Source organism: Cygnus olor, chromosome Z (assembly GCF_009769625.2).
Source record: "Cygnus olor isolate bCygOlo1 chromosome Z, bCygOlo1.pri.v2, whole genome shotgun sequence".
Lineage (NCBI taxonomy): Eukaryota > Metazoa > Chordata > Aves > Anseriformes > Anatidae > Cygnus > Cygnus olor.
The window spans coordinates 8,518,608-8,535,949 of NC_049198.1; the positions used below are offsets into that span (position 1 = coordinate 8,518,608).

At 39.6% G+C, this 17,342-nt stretch overlaps 1 protein-coding gene across 8 annotated transcripts in view; it reads right to left on the reverse strand.

The window, feature by feature from the left end:
- KIAA1328 (KIAA1328 ortholog) overlaps positions 1 to 17,342 on the reverse strand; it is a 173,119-nt gene that overhangs the window by 90,275 nt on the left and 65,502 nt on the right. For all 8 annotated transcript variants that reach the window (XM_040540470.1, XM_040540468.1, XM_040540475.1 and 5 more), the window contains one exon: positions 14,328 to 14,455. In XM_040540470.1, the coding sequence (XP_040396404.1) occupies positions 14,328 to 14,455 (128 nt within the window). The remainder of the gene's footprint in view (positions 1 to 14,327; positions 14,456 to 17,342) is intronic.

A 17,342-nucleotide genomic window follows, 5' to 3' on the forward strand; every position in this document is an offset into this window, starting at 1 on the left:
AATTAATAAAACAAGTGAGGATTAAGGACCTCAGGTACCACTAACAGCCGAGTCTCCAGCAAGTCATGCAAGATTTTTCCACGCGCTCTTCTTTCAGGGGGACTTCCCTTTTGGTCCGCGTGCTCCAGGACTACATCCACTGTTCCTGTCACAGAATCACAGAATCGTCTAGGTTGGAAGAGACCTCCAAAATCATCTAGTCCAACCTCTGCCCTAACACTAACAAGTCCTCCACTAAACCATATCACTAAGGGCTACATCTAAACGTCTTTTAAAGACTTCCAGGGATGGCGACTCAACCACCTCCCTGGGCAGCCCATTCCAATGCCTAACAACCCTTTGGGTAAAGAAGTTCTTCCTAATATCCAACTTAAACCTCCCCTGGCGCAACTTTAGCCCATTCCCCCTCGTCTTGTCACCAGGCACATGGGAGAATAGACCAACCCCCACCTCTCTACAGCCTCCTTTAAGGTACCTATAGAGAGCGATGAGATCTCCCCTGAGCCTCCTCTTCTCCAGGCTAAACAACCCCAGCTCCCTCAGCCGCTCCTCGTAAGACTTGTTCTCCAGACCCCTCACCAGCTTCGTTGCCCTTCTCTGGACTCTCTCGAGCACCTCCATGTCCTTCTTGTAGCGAGGGGCCCAAAACTGAACACAGTACTCAAGGTGCGGCCTCACCAGAGCCGAGTACAGTGTCCTTTCTAAACCCCAATTGTAACAATGATGGAGTGGACATCACCAAGTACTTGCTGGTCACTAGCTCACTACTTGCCAGCACCACTATCTAGCGCAGGCACTTTGATTTCCATGAACATGCACCATTCAGGCACGTCATTGCACAATCAGCTTGCTGAGATGTGAAAACCTTGGCTCTCGCCTGAGGTTCTTGGGATTATTTCTGACAAAAGGGAAAAGAAGCCTTCAAAAGCAGCAGTCTGAGGAAACTAATGACCCTGCTGGCATTTAAATGGTTTGCCATTTTGCACGAGTCCTTCTTATGGCTATTTTATTTTCTTAGTACTAGAAAAAAGACTAAGACTGGATTCACCACCTTTACTCCAGAACGACTGTGCTTACTTCTGTTGAGGACTTCAGCATAAAGAAGTAATGCCATTATGAATCATGACAGTGCTTTGTACTTGCTGTTTTCATGCACAGAACTTGAAAAGCTTTACAAGCACTGGTGGGAAGCACTGTTAACTTCACCATACAAGTAAGTGAGCTTAGGCACAGGATGTTGAAGCAATTCTCCAAAGGTCCCAGAGAAAGTCAGAAGCAGATGTAGGACAAGGACCCACTTATTTTCACTCCTGAATTCTCTAATGCAGCATCCCCCCTTTACTGCAGTGAAGTTTTAAGTGTAAATCAATAACTGAGGTCACTGAAAACTTTTTGCAGGCAGAGTATAGTGAAGTCACCCTGTAGGAAAGCGCTGAGAAAAAGGAAGGTGCTTAATGAATTTTTCAGCGGTCCTTACGTAAGTTTAGAGCACTGAAGGAAGAGGTGAAAGGAGAGGACATTTGCTCAGAAAGCCGTGTAACAAGGCTGCGGTGACAAATCGTTACTCCCAAAACACTGCTCAAGGAAATGTAATGCTGCCGTTTTCCAAATGCTTGGTTATAAAACCTTTCACACATACAATATTTAAAACCGTGAATTACCTTTGAGAATGTATCCAAACATCTAACAGTATCAAGTCATGGTAATGGTTATCTGTTTACAGGTCAGGAGGGCAGTAAATTATTTCAATGGAAAGTAGTAAAGCCTGCACTGTACCTAGTTGCGCTGTTTAACAGGTGATAGTGAAAAGTAGGTGATGCATGGAAACTTCAAGTTTTTATAGCTCCTGCCTCAATCTGTATTCACTTATATAAAGATGTCACATTTTTAAACATTTAAAAGTCAAATTGTCTGGAGAATAGATTCATATAAAATTTATTTTCAGAAACCGATATTTAGCCTACTGCTATCAGAGTTGATTGCTCTTATGTATAAGCTTTATTCAAGTTTCTACAGGTTTGAAAATACAACGACTGACATTTCAGATCCCATACTCAAGTGTGTCATTAACCAGAAATTGAAATGGGAACATTTCCACTTTCTCAGAAATACTCAGTTTGTTAGGGTGATAACTACACTAACTGCTTTTGAGTTTTTGTGAAGCTACTAAATATGACTCTCCTTCAACACAGACAGGAAGGAGGAGTCACAAAGGCAAAAGAAAAATCCTGAATTGGTGCCTTACCCAGCACAATATGCCCTGAGAATTCAATAGTTTCAAAGCTCTGCCAAAATAGCTATTTGTAAGTGGTTAATAGCAAAAATGTTTCATTCTGTTTATGTCAAAGACGTGTTTGTCAGGTGCTGGACAGCCAGACAAATCAGGGTCTAATTATTTCAGTCAATTCCCTCGGTTTTATCCTTTCAGTCTACACTGAGTTATTAAAACATCAGAAATAAAATGCTACTGAGACAGCAATAAGGGAAATAAGATGTCAGAACTCTATTAACAATGGCATTTACAGGAAGCAATGTAAATAGAAACTCAAATTTATGCAAGAAATATGTATCAGTAAGTAATACTCAATATAATCATCCTACATTTATCTATAAAGCAGCTTTCATCTCCAAATGATAAAAAAAATGCTGCAAGACACTGGCATTGTGATTGCTTTGGAACAGTGACCGTCATTCAGATTAGGGGCCGTGCTACGCCTACCTAGTAGAAGGGGATATTGGTCCCCAACCCAAATACTACAGTTGTACAAATAACAGTATGTGAATAATAATTTATTCCACCCTTGACATTTAACCAGCTCAGAGAGAACGTGTGACAGTTAAGCAGTTGTAAGATAAAAAGAACCGGAAAATGCCACATTCAGCTGAAATGACAGGAAATATTTAGGCAGACAGAATGTAATAAATTTGGCAGACTTATGGGAGTTTAATTGCCCCTTTGTGAAAAGGGATAAATACATGTAAAAATCGTAACTGCGAGGACCAGCTTCTGGGAGGACCAGCTTTCTGTTAGGGGTATGTAAGTCTTCATTACGTAGACGTGACCATCACAGAAAGAAGTTTCCTCATCCCGTGGCAGTGAGGGTTGTGCTGTGTCACCAGCTCTCAGCTCCGGACAAGGCTTTGTGCAGGCACCAGGAGCACTGTGGCCTCTGGCCCCAGAGGGGCTGTCACACTGTACCTGCTGCCTCCTGGTCTTACACTGGCCCATGTTTGCTCGCAAAGATAGCGAGACACTGCATCTGCTACTCAAACAACTGAACCCTGTTTGATACCAGAAGATGCACGTTTTTCTCCCCCTACTGCTGAGAAGTGGCTTATCTACTCTGGTGGCTGGAGAGTCCCCTCTTTAGGTCTCAGCTCAGGTGTCTCAAACCTTCCTGTCCATTGAACTGTGATACAGAAAGGTTCTTTCACCAGCAGCACCAGAACTGAAATGTGGTGATTTCACTGGGAACTTTACTCTGTAAGGAGAGATTTTTGCTGAGCTTTTGTTTGTTCGATTTTTAAAAAACAACCAGCTCCTCATTTTACAATGTTTCTGACATTTCAAAAGATTTCCATAATACCCTTAAACACTTTATTACTAATTTATTATAACAGAAGTACTTGTCTCTTATACCAAACCATTAGCATTCTCCTATTAGGAAAAAAGTTTAAAGGGCTGAATGAACATACCCATTTTTGCCATGCCTGCTTGGCAGCCTGCCACCTAAAATACGCTCCCACACAGAAGTTTAGAATCGCAGGTCTGAAAGGTTGAAGACAAATTAAAAGGAACACTTAAAATATTTACAAATTTTAACGCAAGGGACTAGTTAAACAAATAAACATCATCAGTGATGTGTCTGAAAAACAGCACGCTACATCAAGAAAAATACGGTCTTATTACTTAGGATTGAGCAATTTTCTGTTCAGTGTTCATTCTCTTAATGATGATGCTATCTAATCATTCATGAAAAAGTAAAAGGAGTATCTTGATATATGATCAAATAACAAGGATTTCAGATAAAGATGCTTGGATTCATCTAAACTGAATCGTGAGCTGCATCTGAGTCACCTTCTGGAGGTGTCACTCACCTTCACTCTTGCCTTCTGCACAGGGACCCAAGACTGCCCGAGGCTATCGCACACACAGTTAGGAAGATGTTATCAGGAAGTAACTTTCTAATATGCTAGTGTTCACTGAGTTACGTAGCCTAACAAAACACAAAATCTCCAAGTTATGAAATATATTTTGAATCTGTACTCCTCTACATTTAATTCCATAGTTATAAATAAGCACATTGTCACAATGACAATACTTTGGTTAAACCATTAGAATAGAATTAATGCTTAAAAAGCAGCTGATAAGAATGCATAGGTGTGTGCCTAGCTAATAGAAGACTCCAGTGTTTTCTTCTCATGTTTTACTTGCAGAAGTGCTGATTCTTCACTTCAGATTATGTGATCCCTTTTATCTCCGATGAATAAACACGCTCATAAAGAGAATCATACGTGTGTATCTGCCCTGTATCATACATCACTGGAGGTTTTTCCCCATGTTAATCACCTGTTCTTCTTAAACCAGCACTGGCAAAAAGACTGCCTTTTTACAGGAATTAACTTATGTACAGGGAAGTCCCAGACCAACTGAGCTCTCCTTACAGTATCTTAAATTCATAACTGAATCAACAATTCATCTTTGCATTTACATAACATTTCAAATTCACTGAGCTTACATGCTCTAACAAACAGTGGGCATCATCTCCTATTTAAAGAGCAAAAAAAAAAAAAGCCAGACAGCAATTGAATAACTCAATGGCAAAAGATGCAACAGAACAGAATTAGATCCCAATTCATCTGCTTGCCAGCCCTCACCTACTTGGTAGACCACAGCAGCAGTCCCAGTAGTTCACTTGTATGCAAAACTCTAATGGTCAGCACAAGTAATGAAAAATACTAATCAAAACCTCTCATGTCCCTTTAATGACATTCCCATGGATAAAACGAAAATAAAAGGCCTAAAGATTTAAAGACCATTCTCTTATTTCCTCAACTAAAAAGGACTTGCTCCAGACATACCACTGGCTCTTGGTTTTATCTGAAGCTACAGAATCCACAAAAAGGGCCTAAGATAATGTTGCAGAAGGCTGATGTCCGTGGATCAACTAGAATGTTCAAATCACAAAAAAAAAAAGCCATTTATTTCTGTGTTAAGGTTTAGAAAAAGTAGGAAATAACACTGTTTCATGGCCATTGACAATACTGTACTGAAAGCTTGCTTACATGTTTATCAATTGAATTGTGAATGCTGAACTTGTGCTGGTGCTTCAGTCAGAGGTTTGTATCTTCACCAGACTTTACGTATTGGTTTGAGAAAAAGAAGTTACAGGTCCATCTGCCTACACATTCACATGATGGTTGGACATGCTCCCAGACACACAGAACAAGAAGGTTTTTGCCTCATGCATGCTGGTAAGGTACACAAGCAAGTCCTTCTCACATATATGTGCAGAAAAGCTGCTGGCTGAACAGTTCTATGCATCCCAGGTGCTCTTTTCCTCTCAGTTGCAAAATCTCCAGGGTCTCAAAAGCAGAATACACACACTTAATGAAGAAGTTACAGACAAAAGTAACTGTACAGTTTCCTTCAACTCCATACCTAAATGTACACACACATTATGAGGGACACTAATAACCACCCCAAAATCATAATCATCTGGAGTCATGGAGTGCCTGACTGAACGAGCCACTGAAGGATAAAAATACCAAAAGAAGAGTTGTGTCAGTAAGTTGTGGTAACAGTAGAGCACTGTCAAAATGAAAGTTTATGTGATGAATGTATAGATCTCAGGAAGAGAAGTAGTCTCCACAGCCATCACCTAAAATTCGGAATAGCTCACAGGGTACTTTATGCTTGCAGCCAATCAAGCTATTTAATGAAACAAATTCTCTATTAAAATTAAGGCCTTTTTTTTTTTCCTGTAGCCACAAACATGAGTGCCCCCTGACTTAAATGGCGTTCCTGATATGACTGAGTAAAAATTCTTCTGCTGAGATTTAAAAGTAACATTAGCCTGCAAGAGTGGGTACTTGACCTTGCCATAGAAGGCACCAAGGTCCTTATTTCATTGTGAGAAGTCCTCTATCTGAAGATTTAGAGCAGACACATTCATCAGACATACTGTGAACTGACAATCTTCAACTAAGGTACTGATGTTCACGATCCAACTCCACAAAGGACAAGGAGTTTTTGAGGTTATACATTGGAAAACAGAATCCACCCTGAAAACTTGCTTGACCTGCTCCAGCCAACGGAAGTACTGCTGCTAATGGAGAGGAAAACAGATGGGGAAAGACAACATGGAATCACACATATCTATTACAGATTGACTAGAAGTGGCTGTTCATTTCAAGGCAGACACCGACCTCTGGGTAATCCACACCTCAGAGATGGGTCAGAGGACATCATGTCCTTTCCCCTACTTTAAGGCTTCGGAAATAGCTCTGCCACCCTGAGAAGCCACGTATCTATGTAGTTGGCTTTGACAGCATCAGTTTCAGATTGGCAGCTTTTCTGCATAGACAAAAGAAACTCATTTATCCCCATTTGTGCGGATGGTACTATGAATCATCATTGGTTAATGATAGTCCTGAATGTCTGCATGGTCTTTTTCTGCATATGCCCCAAACTGAAATCATAAGAGCGAATTTCCAAAATGAAGAGAAAATGGTACTTGCTATAAACCTGAATGTAGAACATTTCAGACATTGCTGGCATCTGCCATGAAGAGATGGCAACCAAAAAATGCTATGGAATGACATCTAATGGATTAATTCTTGAGAGACAGGTGACCAGGCTGTTCTAAACCATAAATTGCATGCACCCTGTACACAATCTTGCAATAAATGCCATAGGTACATAACGTTTGCTGATGTCACCACACCAGCTATATTCTGCTTATATAGACATATAAGCTGACTCAAGAACTTTGAAATTTGTTCTATAGTGGATGAAATCCAAGGAGGAGAGTCCAGGAGAGTCCTTATAAACTTCAAATGGCAAGCTGTGTATCAGACAAACTTTAAGTTTGAACTTCTTGCAGCTCAAAATGAAAAACTCAAGCTAAATCTTAGGGTATTCAGAACTAGCTCGAAGAGATATTTCTGCAGGCAATCATCCCGGTCCAGACAGATAACGAATTCCCACCCTCTTAGCTGTAAGAAAATTACAGCCTTGGCTCTCATGAAAAATCTTTCTGCCATATGAAGAGTGCCCTGAACCTGGCCTTCATTAAACAAAGGCATTTCAAATTAAGCTACCTGATCAAAACACAAAAATGTATGCTTTGCACAAAAGAGATGGTAACCAATTTCCCTTCCAATATAATAATCACTAATATCACAACCACTATCTGGAATTTAAACTACTGCATAAAGTTATTTATGTTATGAAGTTCTAGATGAGTCTACAGCCTCTAATTCTTTTCAATAGCTATAAAGCAACTCCAATCATTTCGACTTTCAGAAATAAGGGTCCAGTTGTAGGACTACTGCTATTAGCCCAGAAGCATTTTCACTTCTTACCACAGCAAGTTTTTACATGATGATTTCTCTCTTGAAGAGGGATGGGGAAGAGAGAGCACAGAACAGAATCACACAAGAATTCAGGCTGGAAGGAATCTCTGCAAGGCATCTGGTCCAAACCCCTCCCAAATAAAGGCCAGTTTCAGAGTTACTTGAACAAGGTTCCTTGTTCAGTTCAGTTCTGAATGTCTCCAAGGCTAGTTTTCAACAAGTCAGAAAATTCACACATGTAATCTTGATCACAACACACAGGACCTGCCATGCTTAGAGGAATCTTATAAGTCTGGTTTCTCGATATTGGAAACTAGCAAGTCAAGGATATAGGATGTGCATGAGAAACTGACTTTCAAGAGTCTCAACATTCAAAAAAAGGCCGAAGACAGCAGAACCAAAGACATATGCACAGGTTAAATAGACTATACTACTAAAAGTGCCAGCATAATGGTAGACAGCTAGGTTATTTGCTTGACAGTGATAAAGAACTTACATAGCCAACTCCACAGAGCGAAGGGCAGAACAGAAGCTTGCTTCCTCAAGGCCTGTGGCGTATTATAAAATCTTGACTGCAAATGCAGTCCTGTGAGACCTTATATTCACTGAAGAATCTTCACCCACACTTCAAAAGGAGATGTAGAGGATGCTGGCGAGTGTGGTCACAAAGCTCTCTCCCAAGAGCCGCTATAAGGGTTACACTGAAGGAACTGCAATATCTTACCTAGGAATCTGTAAATTGGTGTTCAAGAACAGGAGGTCCTCAAGGAACAGTCAGTCCTAGGGATTTCTCAAATTCTCAAAGTCCAGAGATATCATTTGACAATAGCAGCAAATATCATCAAAAGCTTACGAGGCCAAGAGAATGGAATGTTTTGCTGGAAGAGAAGGCATTGCCTTCTTTCCAGATTTATCCCTCAACAGAAAAATAGACAGTTGATATGAATGTCCACCTAAATAAAAGGTTTCCTCAGGAGAGACAGTTTTTAAAGCCAGGTGGATGAAACAAAGAGGAACCTTCAAAGAAAATGAAAATCAAAAGACCCTAAAGTGACTAAAGACAAACTTGATGAAGACAATAGAACAATAGCAAAGAGACAGTCAAGCAGCATAGATCTGTTAAGCAGTGAATTGCTCAGACCTCACTTAAGCAGAGAACTGAGAGTGAAGTGCTTACAACCACTAAAATACAGCATCATTCACCACATGCAAGTAGACAGGGCTGTTATGAGAGCCCAATGGTCCTGCTGTGGCACACTTTTCCAGGGGATTGAGAGCAGACGTAGTTACACTGTGAATATTAGCAATGCACAGATATTTCAATACTGATGTTTCCTTTTAGTGTAAATATTTATGTCCATCTCCATTGCTGTTTGGAGTTAGCATTTTTTAGAAAAGACAGGTAAATCTAGTAGGACAAGTAACCTAGAGGTAAAAGGAAAACATATGCCTTTTTCTCCCTTACACAAGGTAGCCTACTCCAGACACTAAGCTTGAAATATTGCTAAACACTCTGAACACACATGAGGAGATTCCCAAAACCTGGCTTTCTCAGCAGAAAATAAAATGAATGAGGACAAAAAGCATTATCTCCCTTTCACAGATAAGAGAGGCACAGAAAGAGATCAGAGGTTTTGCCTAAAGTAACACAGGTAAGGAAAGGCTATTCCCAGTATTTACTCAAGCTAAACCTCTGTTTCTGTCTGGCCTCCTAAAATTATTCCAATACCTCTGGGACAACAGTCAAATTAATTCTTTATTTATTACCCCAGTTCTCAAGTATATTTCAGATGGGCTCATCCATTGTTCCAGTACAGCTGGGTAAACAGACAAAGTAAATTCTATCATGCAGGTTTACGTTATAGCATTCACAACCCTTTGCATATGTTGGATTTTTTTTTTCTTTAAGCGAACTAAGAGTGTGTTTAAAGGTGACTCATGTTGAAAGAAGAGGAATGGAGAAGTCTGGGGAAAATCAGAAAGGAAAGGCTTCTGAAGATTGACTTGTTTCAATATCTTTTTCAATAGAAAAAATAATCATAACTAATTTTTGAAGCTTTAGTATATAATTACCCTTATTAAGGCAAAAAATGACAATTATATGGACATCAATTTTAGTCACTGACATGAAAAGAAAGCAAGACTTTGTAGTCCTTTCTAGAAAAGGCTTCCTTTAGACTTAACTGTGAAATGACACCACAACTGTGTCAACAATGTTTAAGATGAACAAGCAACTCATGAGAAATAACAACATTAAAAAAAAGGCTAAAAAAAATATTAGCCTCCTCCCCAAAAGCTAATCGTCTTAAGATTTTACAGTCTTCCCAAAGCAGACCATGTCCTTCAGTATGCTTGCACAGTGCTTAGTACACAACAGTACCTCATTCCTGACGAGGGCCTCTGGAATTACTGAAATATAAACATCAAACAACAGGAGACAGATGGCATAATATACAGGAAGGGGTGAGTGCAGATATCCCACTGAAAATAATTTATTGATACTCCTTTCTGCCTACAATTCCACCCCATACCTATTGCATTTCTATATATGGGGGGGGGGGGGGAAGAACCCAAGCTTAAAACATATACACAACAAGAACCTATGTAAATCAAGGGAGTTAGCAGATGTGTTGATAATCTTCTACAAATAAGAAACAAAAGCTGCCATCTGTACTTGTAAATTCAAAGGCTAATAGGCAAAGCTGAGTCTACAGGTCAGACATTATCTTTATTTTTAGGTGAAATAGCTTGAGAATCCCAGTCCTGTAAAAACTCAGCCTCCTGGCCCATTCTTGCAAGTGAAGTCCCACCCTATGCTGCAAAACACATACAAATTCACCAGCCAGGAACTTGCCAAAGTAAACTGGATTCTTGCCACTGTTTGAGATGGCATTGAAGCAGCAACTGTGTAACTAGGTCAGACCTGCTTACCTAGAACAACCGCAATTTTCTTTACAACTCCGTGTAAAGCTTCTGAAAATGGCCAAGACTGAACAGTTGAGAGCTGCAGCAAGAACATTCAAAAATCATTTTTGATACAAGAGATTTAACTACATTTTAATATGGATAGTATTTTCTATTAACATCAAGGCAGAAGCCTATTGTTCAGTAGAGCTCTTCACTTCCTTTACACAAGACCTATCTCTTTGAATCTGTCTGAGTCAACTTTAGTGACCACTTTAATATTCACTTTACAATTAATGCTTCTTTTTATGGGTTGGTAGAAGGTAAACCAATTTCAGTTCAGCTTCTAGGTATTGAATTTATTATAAAAAGTTATGTACTTAAAACTCCTGTAATGAAACCAGAGGCATCATGAGATATTAACCTAGAGTTAATGCTGAGAAGGCCAGTTTGAATAATTCAATTCATGTCACCTTAAGTATCTTTTCAAATGGAATTAACTTTATCTCACAAAAAAGGAAGCTCCATGTTCCAGTTACTGATTATTGACTCCACGAGAGTTCTGTCTTAAATCATCTCACTACCATTTTCCTCACATTTTTATGTCATTACCACCTCCTTTAAATTTTGAGGGCTAGCTTTTGTTATAAAGAAGCAGTATCAGGTAAGAGGAAAACGTGACTTCAGAATTACTGTTACCATTATGTGATGCTAAAACAGACAAAAATAAAAGCAAACACCAAAGTAGCTGCATTAGTTCAGTGCAGCTGAGAACCAGGGCTGCATTTCAGCTACATGTGCACAGCTACTGCAGTCGCTTCCCCCTTGCACAACTCCACCTTTCTGCAACAATGCCATGGCAGTTCGCTAACACTGCGGTTCTCTTGACCTGTTAATTGTCTTATTCTAACACGAAGGCCGGCATTTAGACACCAAAAGGAGATGCTTTCAAATTCCTATCTAAGCTCAGGGGGAAGGGGAGATCACGGTCAGCATTATTGTACAGCAAGAATGAGGGAGCCAGACAGACAAAAAGTAAGTTATGTCAAGATACAGGTGTAGGAATGAATCAAAACAAACAAGTAGGAAAAAAAAAAAGGAAAGATGAATAGAAACAAGAAAGAACAGCTCATAACAGGGATAACAAAGCCATGCTTCGGTACAGACTATAACTGTGCAGTCCCGTCTTTCTGCAAGACACAGGAAAAATCAGAGCAACATCTTACACTGAAGCACAGATGCCCCTGTAACACGAGCGTGCACCTGAACTGGGTGACTACATCACCTAGAGGGTTCAAAGAAGTGAAAACTAAGTAATTGATTTAAAGCCAGCCAGCCAGAATTTCCTTCTCCCAGTCAAAACAAACAACAGAGAAGATTCCCCATGGTCAAGGATTCATACAAAAGTCAGGAAGACTTCTCTTAGCCTAAGACCAAATCAAGATGGCTCTTTTCAAACTCCAACTTAAAATAAATATGGGGGAAACTGTAGAACCTTCAGCAGGGCAGAGAGAGCAGGAATAAGCAGCACTCAGAGCAGGACGAAAGGTTTTGGCTACGTCCTCCCCCCAAGTTCTTACCTCCCAAAAAATCCTCCATGCTGTGCTCCTCTGTGACATTACCTAATGAGGCAGGACACCAAAATGCAAGCCCTAGGCTTGTCTGAACAGCTGTATTAAGACAACACTCAAAAGGAACAAAAAAGAGACCGGCGATGACCCTAAGAGTTCACAGTTCTGTTATTAAGACAAGTGACAGAGCAGCAAAAACATGTGTGAAAATAACACGATGGTCCAAAAAGCAGCCCAGCAACTTTCCTTTGTTTTTGATAGCTACAACATAGAGTGTGGTAGGGAAAGAACTGAAGCGCTGAGGCAGTCCTGCAAATCTCTCCACAGTTTGAGCTGTGAGGAAAAACATAGCATGAAGTGTTTGTTTGGAAGGAAAAAAGGTAACAAATTATAAAGCCAAATGCATTCAAGAAATAAACAGCTTCATGATCACCAGGATTACATAGAAGAGAAAATTGAAGAGGAAAGCTAGGAACATTACCAATGTTTTGCAAATTATGAGACAGACCAGCTGAAACGTGCTTTGACAATTTTTATCTATGCCTACAAAGCTTTGCACAGGGCAAGAAGGCTAGGGTAATTTCAGACCTGCTAGGCTGGAGCTGTACACTAGGTACTGTAAATAAAATGTCAAGACAAACCTAGATATAATATCTGAATTCGCATTTGTGGACAAAAGTGCCTGTAAGTATAAAGAAATAATGGGATCAAAGATAAGCTTGATAGAACTTGCACATGAAGTCAGAAAACAAGTTCAGAGGAGTCTCTGTATGTACACTGACAGAGTGCTTAGGAAGACAGAAGAACAAGAGATGAACATGGATTGCTGTAGCTCAGGTGCTAATTTGACAGTTAATAGGCTGAGGGCTTCCTATTATCTGTATCTCTGTATTAGAATTGTAGATGGAATTAGACTACATGCATTTACAATCACGTATTTAAAGGTGAAATGCTAAAGGTGAAAGATTTCAAGCACAACTCAACCTCAGAGAAGTAACAGCATCATCCCAAACTCAGCTGTCACAGTTCTGCTGGACCGCCTGGGCTCCTCTGGACTGTTTTCCACCGAGAACCCCAGCGGGTTGCATATTACAGGCAAGAACACAGGCATCATCCATTCTTAGAGAAAATAAAAGGTTCTTGTTTTGAACTCAAAGCCATCACAAAATGGATGGCAGATAAAAATATAAAAGAATAGAAATGAAATGTTTATAATGCCAAAAGCTTGACAAACTGCAACATATTTTTAAAAACATGCAGAACAACCTGCTCCTACTGCCAATGAAGTCAGTATTGCTACCTGCTTCTTGAACAGAATTAAAAGCGTAGCCCTGCCTTCACAGACTTCTGAGAAGTAGGATCTGTCTGTGCAGTTCTGTTAGCAGAGTCCAGAGTCAGGCCACCTCCTGGATACTCTGCACTGATGACTTTACCTCTAGCCATACTAGAAGTCTTAAACAATCATCAGCAAAAGAAAGATCTAGCGCCCAACCTATTAAAAAAGGCATGGTCTTTTTTTTTTATTTTTAAGGTAGGACAGCCCCTGAATGGAGATTTACTGATTGAAACTACTGAAAGAGAATAGCAAGTAAAGACATTAGGTAGAGCACTTGCATAAATTGCCTTAATTTTCAAGGTATCATCTGCTATCAGCAGGGATACAAATCAAGTACGTAGTTACCAGAAAAAAATCTCAGTAACCATGTCTTCAAGTCTTTCTGCATATACATCTGAGAACCATTTTACCACTTAATTTAACACATTGTATCTCTAGTCAATGTTTTCTGTTTTTAAACAGCATAAATAATTATGGGTCTTCTATAAACAGCTCAAATCAGATGGGCTGCCTTACAGACTTGAGAAAGCTCTTATTGACCAAACACATCATCTGTAATCTCCTTTTCAGTCATCAAAAGCCACAGTGAAAATTTGAAAGACTGTAGCTATAGTGACTGTAATTATTTCACTGTTTAAGAAACAGGACAGAAAACAGAAGAGCATCTTATCCTTTTGCTTAGCAAAGGCATGGGTTCCTATGGTTCCTATTGCACAACAACATGGTCAATTAACTTCACCCATTTTATTGATCCAAAACTTGCTTCTTTTTTTGTTTTCCTGTAATCCATGTATTAAGGGAAGGTCAAGGTACACCAATCACTAAATAGTTACCAACATCATAAAATACAAGACAACGTACTCAAGTTACACTTCTAGAAGAAGAAAGATCGTGTTTTGGAGATGTCATTAAAAAAGGAGATGGAAAAAAGAGCTTACCTTCTGCTCCTTTTCCTTGGCAGCACTGAGTTGAGAGAGGGAGAGCGTTAGTTTTTCCTGTTGCTCAGCTAGGTACTTCTGATAAAGGCTCAAAAGTTCCTGGCATTCTCTGTACTGTTGCTGCAGAGGTGAGACATCAGAAGTTAAGGAAAAATACTGTTTCATGAATAGTTAAGAGTCAAATATATACCAACTTACTCTGTGTAAATCCGATTTAGATCCATAACAGTTCAATTTAAAAACACATACCATGTGTTTGAGTACTGCCTAATGATGATAAATCTGTCTAGAGACGAATGTTCAAGTACAACCTTCTTTCTATTCAGAGAGTGGAAAAAGAAGAATTGCACCAAATTCTTTTATCATTGGAAAAGGGACGGCAGCAGTAGGCAGGTGACGACATTGTTTCAGTTGGAACAATTACAACCCTCTGATTTGTATTCAGCAAAGCCAGACACTACCAATGTTTATTTATAAATAAATAAATATCCAGCCAAGTAAGTAAATAGTCCATTTTTAAGCAGAGGCATGGATTCACAAGCCCACATACCCAAATCCAATCTCTTTGCTTGAGCACCAACGGCTCAAAAACCCACAGCTACAGATGCAGCGCTACAGGCCTTTTAGAGACCAGCAATGATTTTTGGACAGTAATCTGGAGAAGCAGCAACTGTGGTGTCTGCAAGGATATTAGCAAGCAACAGTGTCCTGCCTTGCTTGCAGCATTGAAATTCCAACAGGAGATAAATCTGCTCTTCACCTGTCATTGTGTAATTCCCTCCCTTGCTCATGTAGCATGGTAAACCATTTATGCTCCCCCTTCTCCCCCCTCACTTTTAATTATGCATGCAGATGGGATAAGGGCTCGCTGTCCAAAGAGATTACTCTGAATAAATACTTTAATAACAAGTCACCGCAATTAAGGTAGGGAACAAAAACTTCTTCAATCTATAAAATGGTGTTGAGTTACAGATTTCCTTAACATTTTTATGATCTAATCATTGCTTCTGGGCAAATTCATGTTGCAATCATTTTTGCCAATCATGGCTGCATAAATAACTCACTGCTTTGTTATTCCCTGTTATGACCCTTTTTTTTTTTTTTTTCCCTTCTTCTTGTTCTTTTGGGGGAAGGGGGAACTTGCCAGGTTTTCTTTTTGTTTGTTTTGCTTTGTTTTAAATGAAAGGCTACACAGAGAATGAGCAAAACCTTTTAGGAAGGAAGGAATGGGAGGTTATTAAAGCCCAGTGTTTAAATCAATCAGGAGAGCTCCTAGTCCACCTCTGCTCAGCACCTGGAAATACAGGAGGATACAAACAATGGTCTAAACAAGCTAATTGCTTTCCAGAGTCAGCCTGCCTGAAGCCTGGGCTGTTTTACATTTCAGTTCATTTCGTCAGAGAGCACCAAAAGGCTGAAGTGATTTGTGGTGGTCTCAGGAGTCTCTGCCAGCTATGATGTATATAAAAGGAATTTTTTATTCCGGTTGTAACCATAGGCAGTAATGTTTATAGTAGGTGAACATATTAGCCTGGACGCAGGGCATGAATTTTACTCTAGAAAAAGCCAGTTCATTTATACTGCCTAAGAGTTAAATGTCGGTATTTGAAGACAAATTATAGGGAAATTCATTTAAACCCATGTTATGTGGCAGAATATAAAAACAGACAGTCCTATCTTTATCAGTTTTTTACAGCCCTCTTAATTCACTTTGCTTCCAGCAGCCCCTTCCCCACCAAACAGATTTCACCCTCTTCTCCCTCCAGCCAGCACACTGCTGGCACACAGAACAAGTACCCAAAATGGCCCCAGGGTCATGAGTGACGGCCATGCACCCACTCGCACTCTTACCATAATGTTGGTACCAGCCGTGTCTGGAAGCCAGATGAGATTGCCCGCACAGTAGCGCATACATACGTGGTGCACGGGTACCACGAGAGATACCCAAATCGTGTTTTACAGACTGCAGAGCGCCTGCCGTGCACATGATGCTGCCACCTCTTACTTGCAGCTGCCAAATTTATTTAAAATACAGCTCACAAACACGACATGCAAAATTAGTGTTAGGAAAGCAAATTCTAATTGTCCAAGAGCCAGTTATGGGATAACAAGTGAGAAGGGCAATAGTTAACATGAGCTTGAATGGCAGCTGAGATACTTCTGAAATTCTTCGAAGATTCCATCAGCAGTGTAACTATGGTTAAAACTTCCTGTATTAGAAGATTAAAATCTCATTCATTCAGACAATGACTCTGCATTAAGCAACATATTGTTACAGCCACCATAGTCCAAAGCCCTGCTTTGCTCATTAAGTAAGTAAACATCAAGCTTCAAATAGGGAAGAAAAAAAAAAAAAGAAAAAACTGTTCTTTTGTTGCAGGCACATGTATAATAGCTCTAACTATGATAATTCTCCATAATGTGCTGGTACATTTACTGCAGAATACTTTCTTAAAAAAAGCTTTAATATTAGATCTTACTCTTCTGTTCTATTGAATTTTTGCCAAAAGCAGCAAGACGATCTCTTTCTTTTTTTCTCCCCTACAAATTAGCCAGGCAATAAACAACAAACACTGCCACAAAAATATTTAAGTCCTTCAGATACAATGGGGGCACACATGTTCAATGGGAATGTGGTCTCCAAACAAATACATAGGTAGTGACAAATATTTTTATAATCTGCTTTATAAAAAAGAAACAGGAATTGCTATAAGGGTGAAAAAACCTGCAAGACAACAAGTCCTGCAGATTTGCATTCCACAGAAAACTGCGTGTGCCTAAATGCTCACAGATATTTCTTTATCCATTTAGGAGCACAAATACTGGATTTACAAGATGTTAGTTACCTGAGAGAAGTGGTACTTGGCATTTCACTAAACCGTAGTTTTATATTCAAGAAATATGCATTTGAACATATCCTAGTAATACACTTCATGCAGTTTGTTAATAAAGTATTTAGGTTGTTCACAGGGGGTGGGAAGGACACAACAAAAAAATCAACTTCAGAAATGCAAA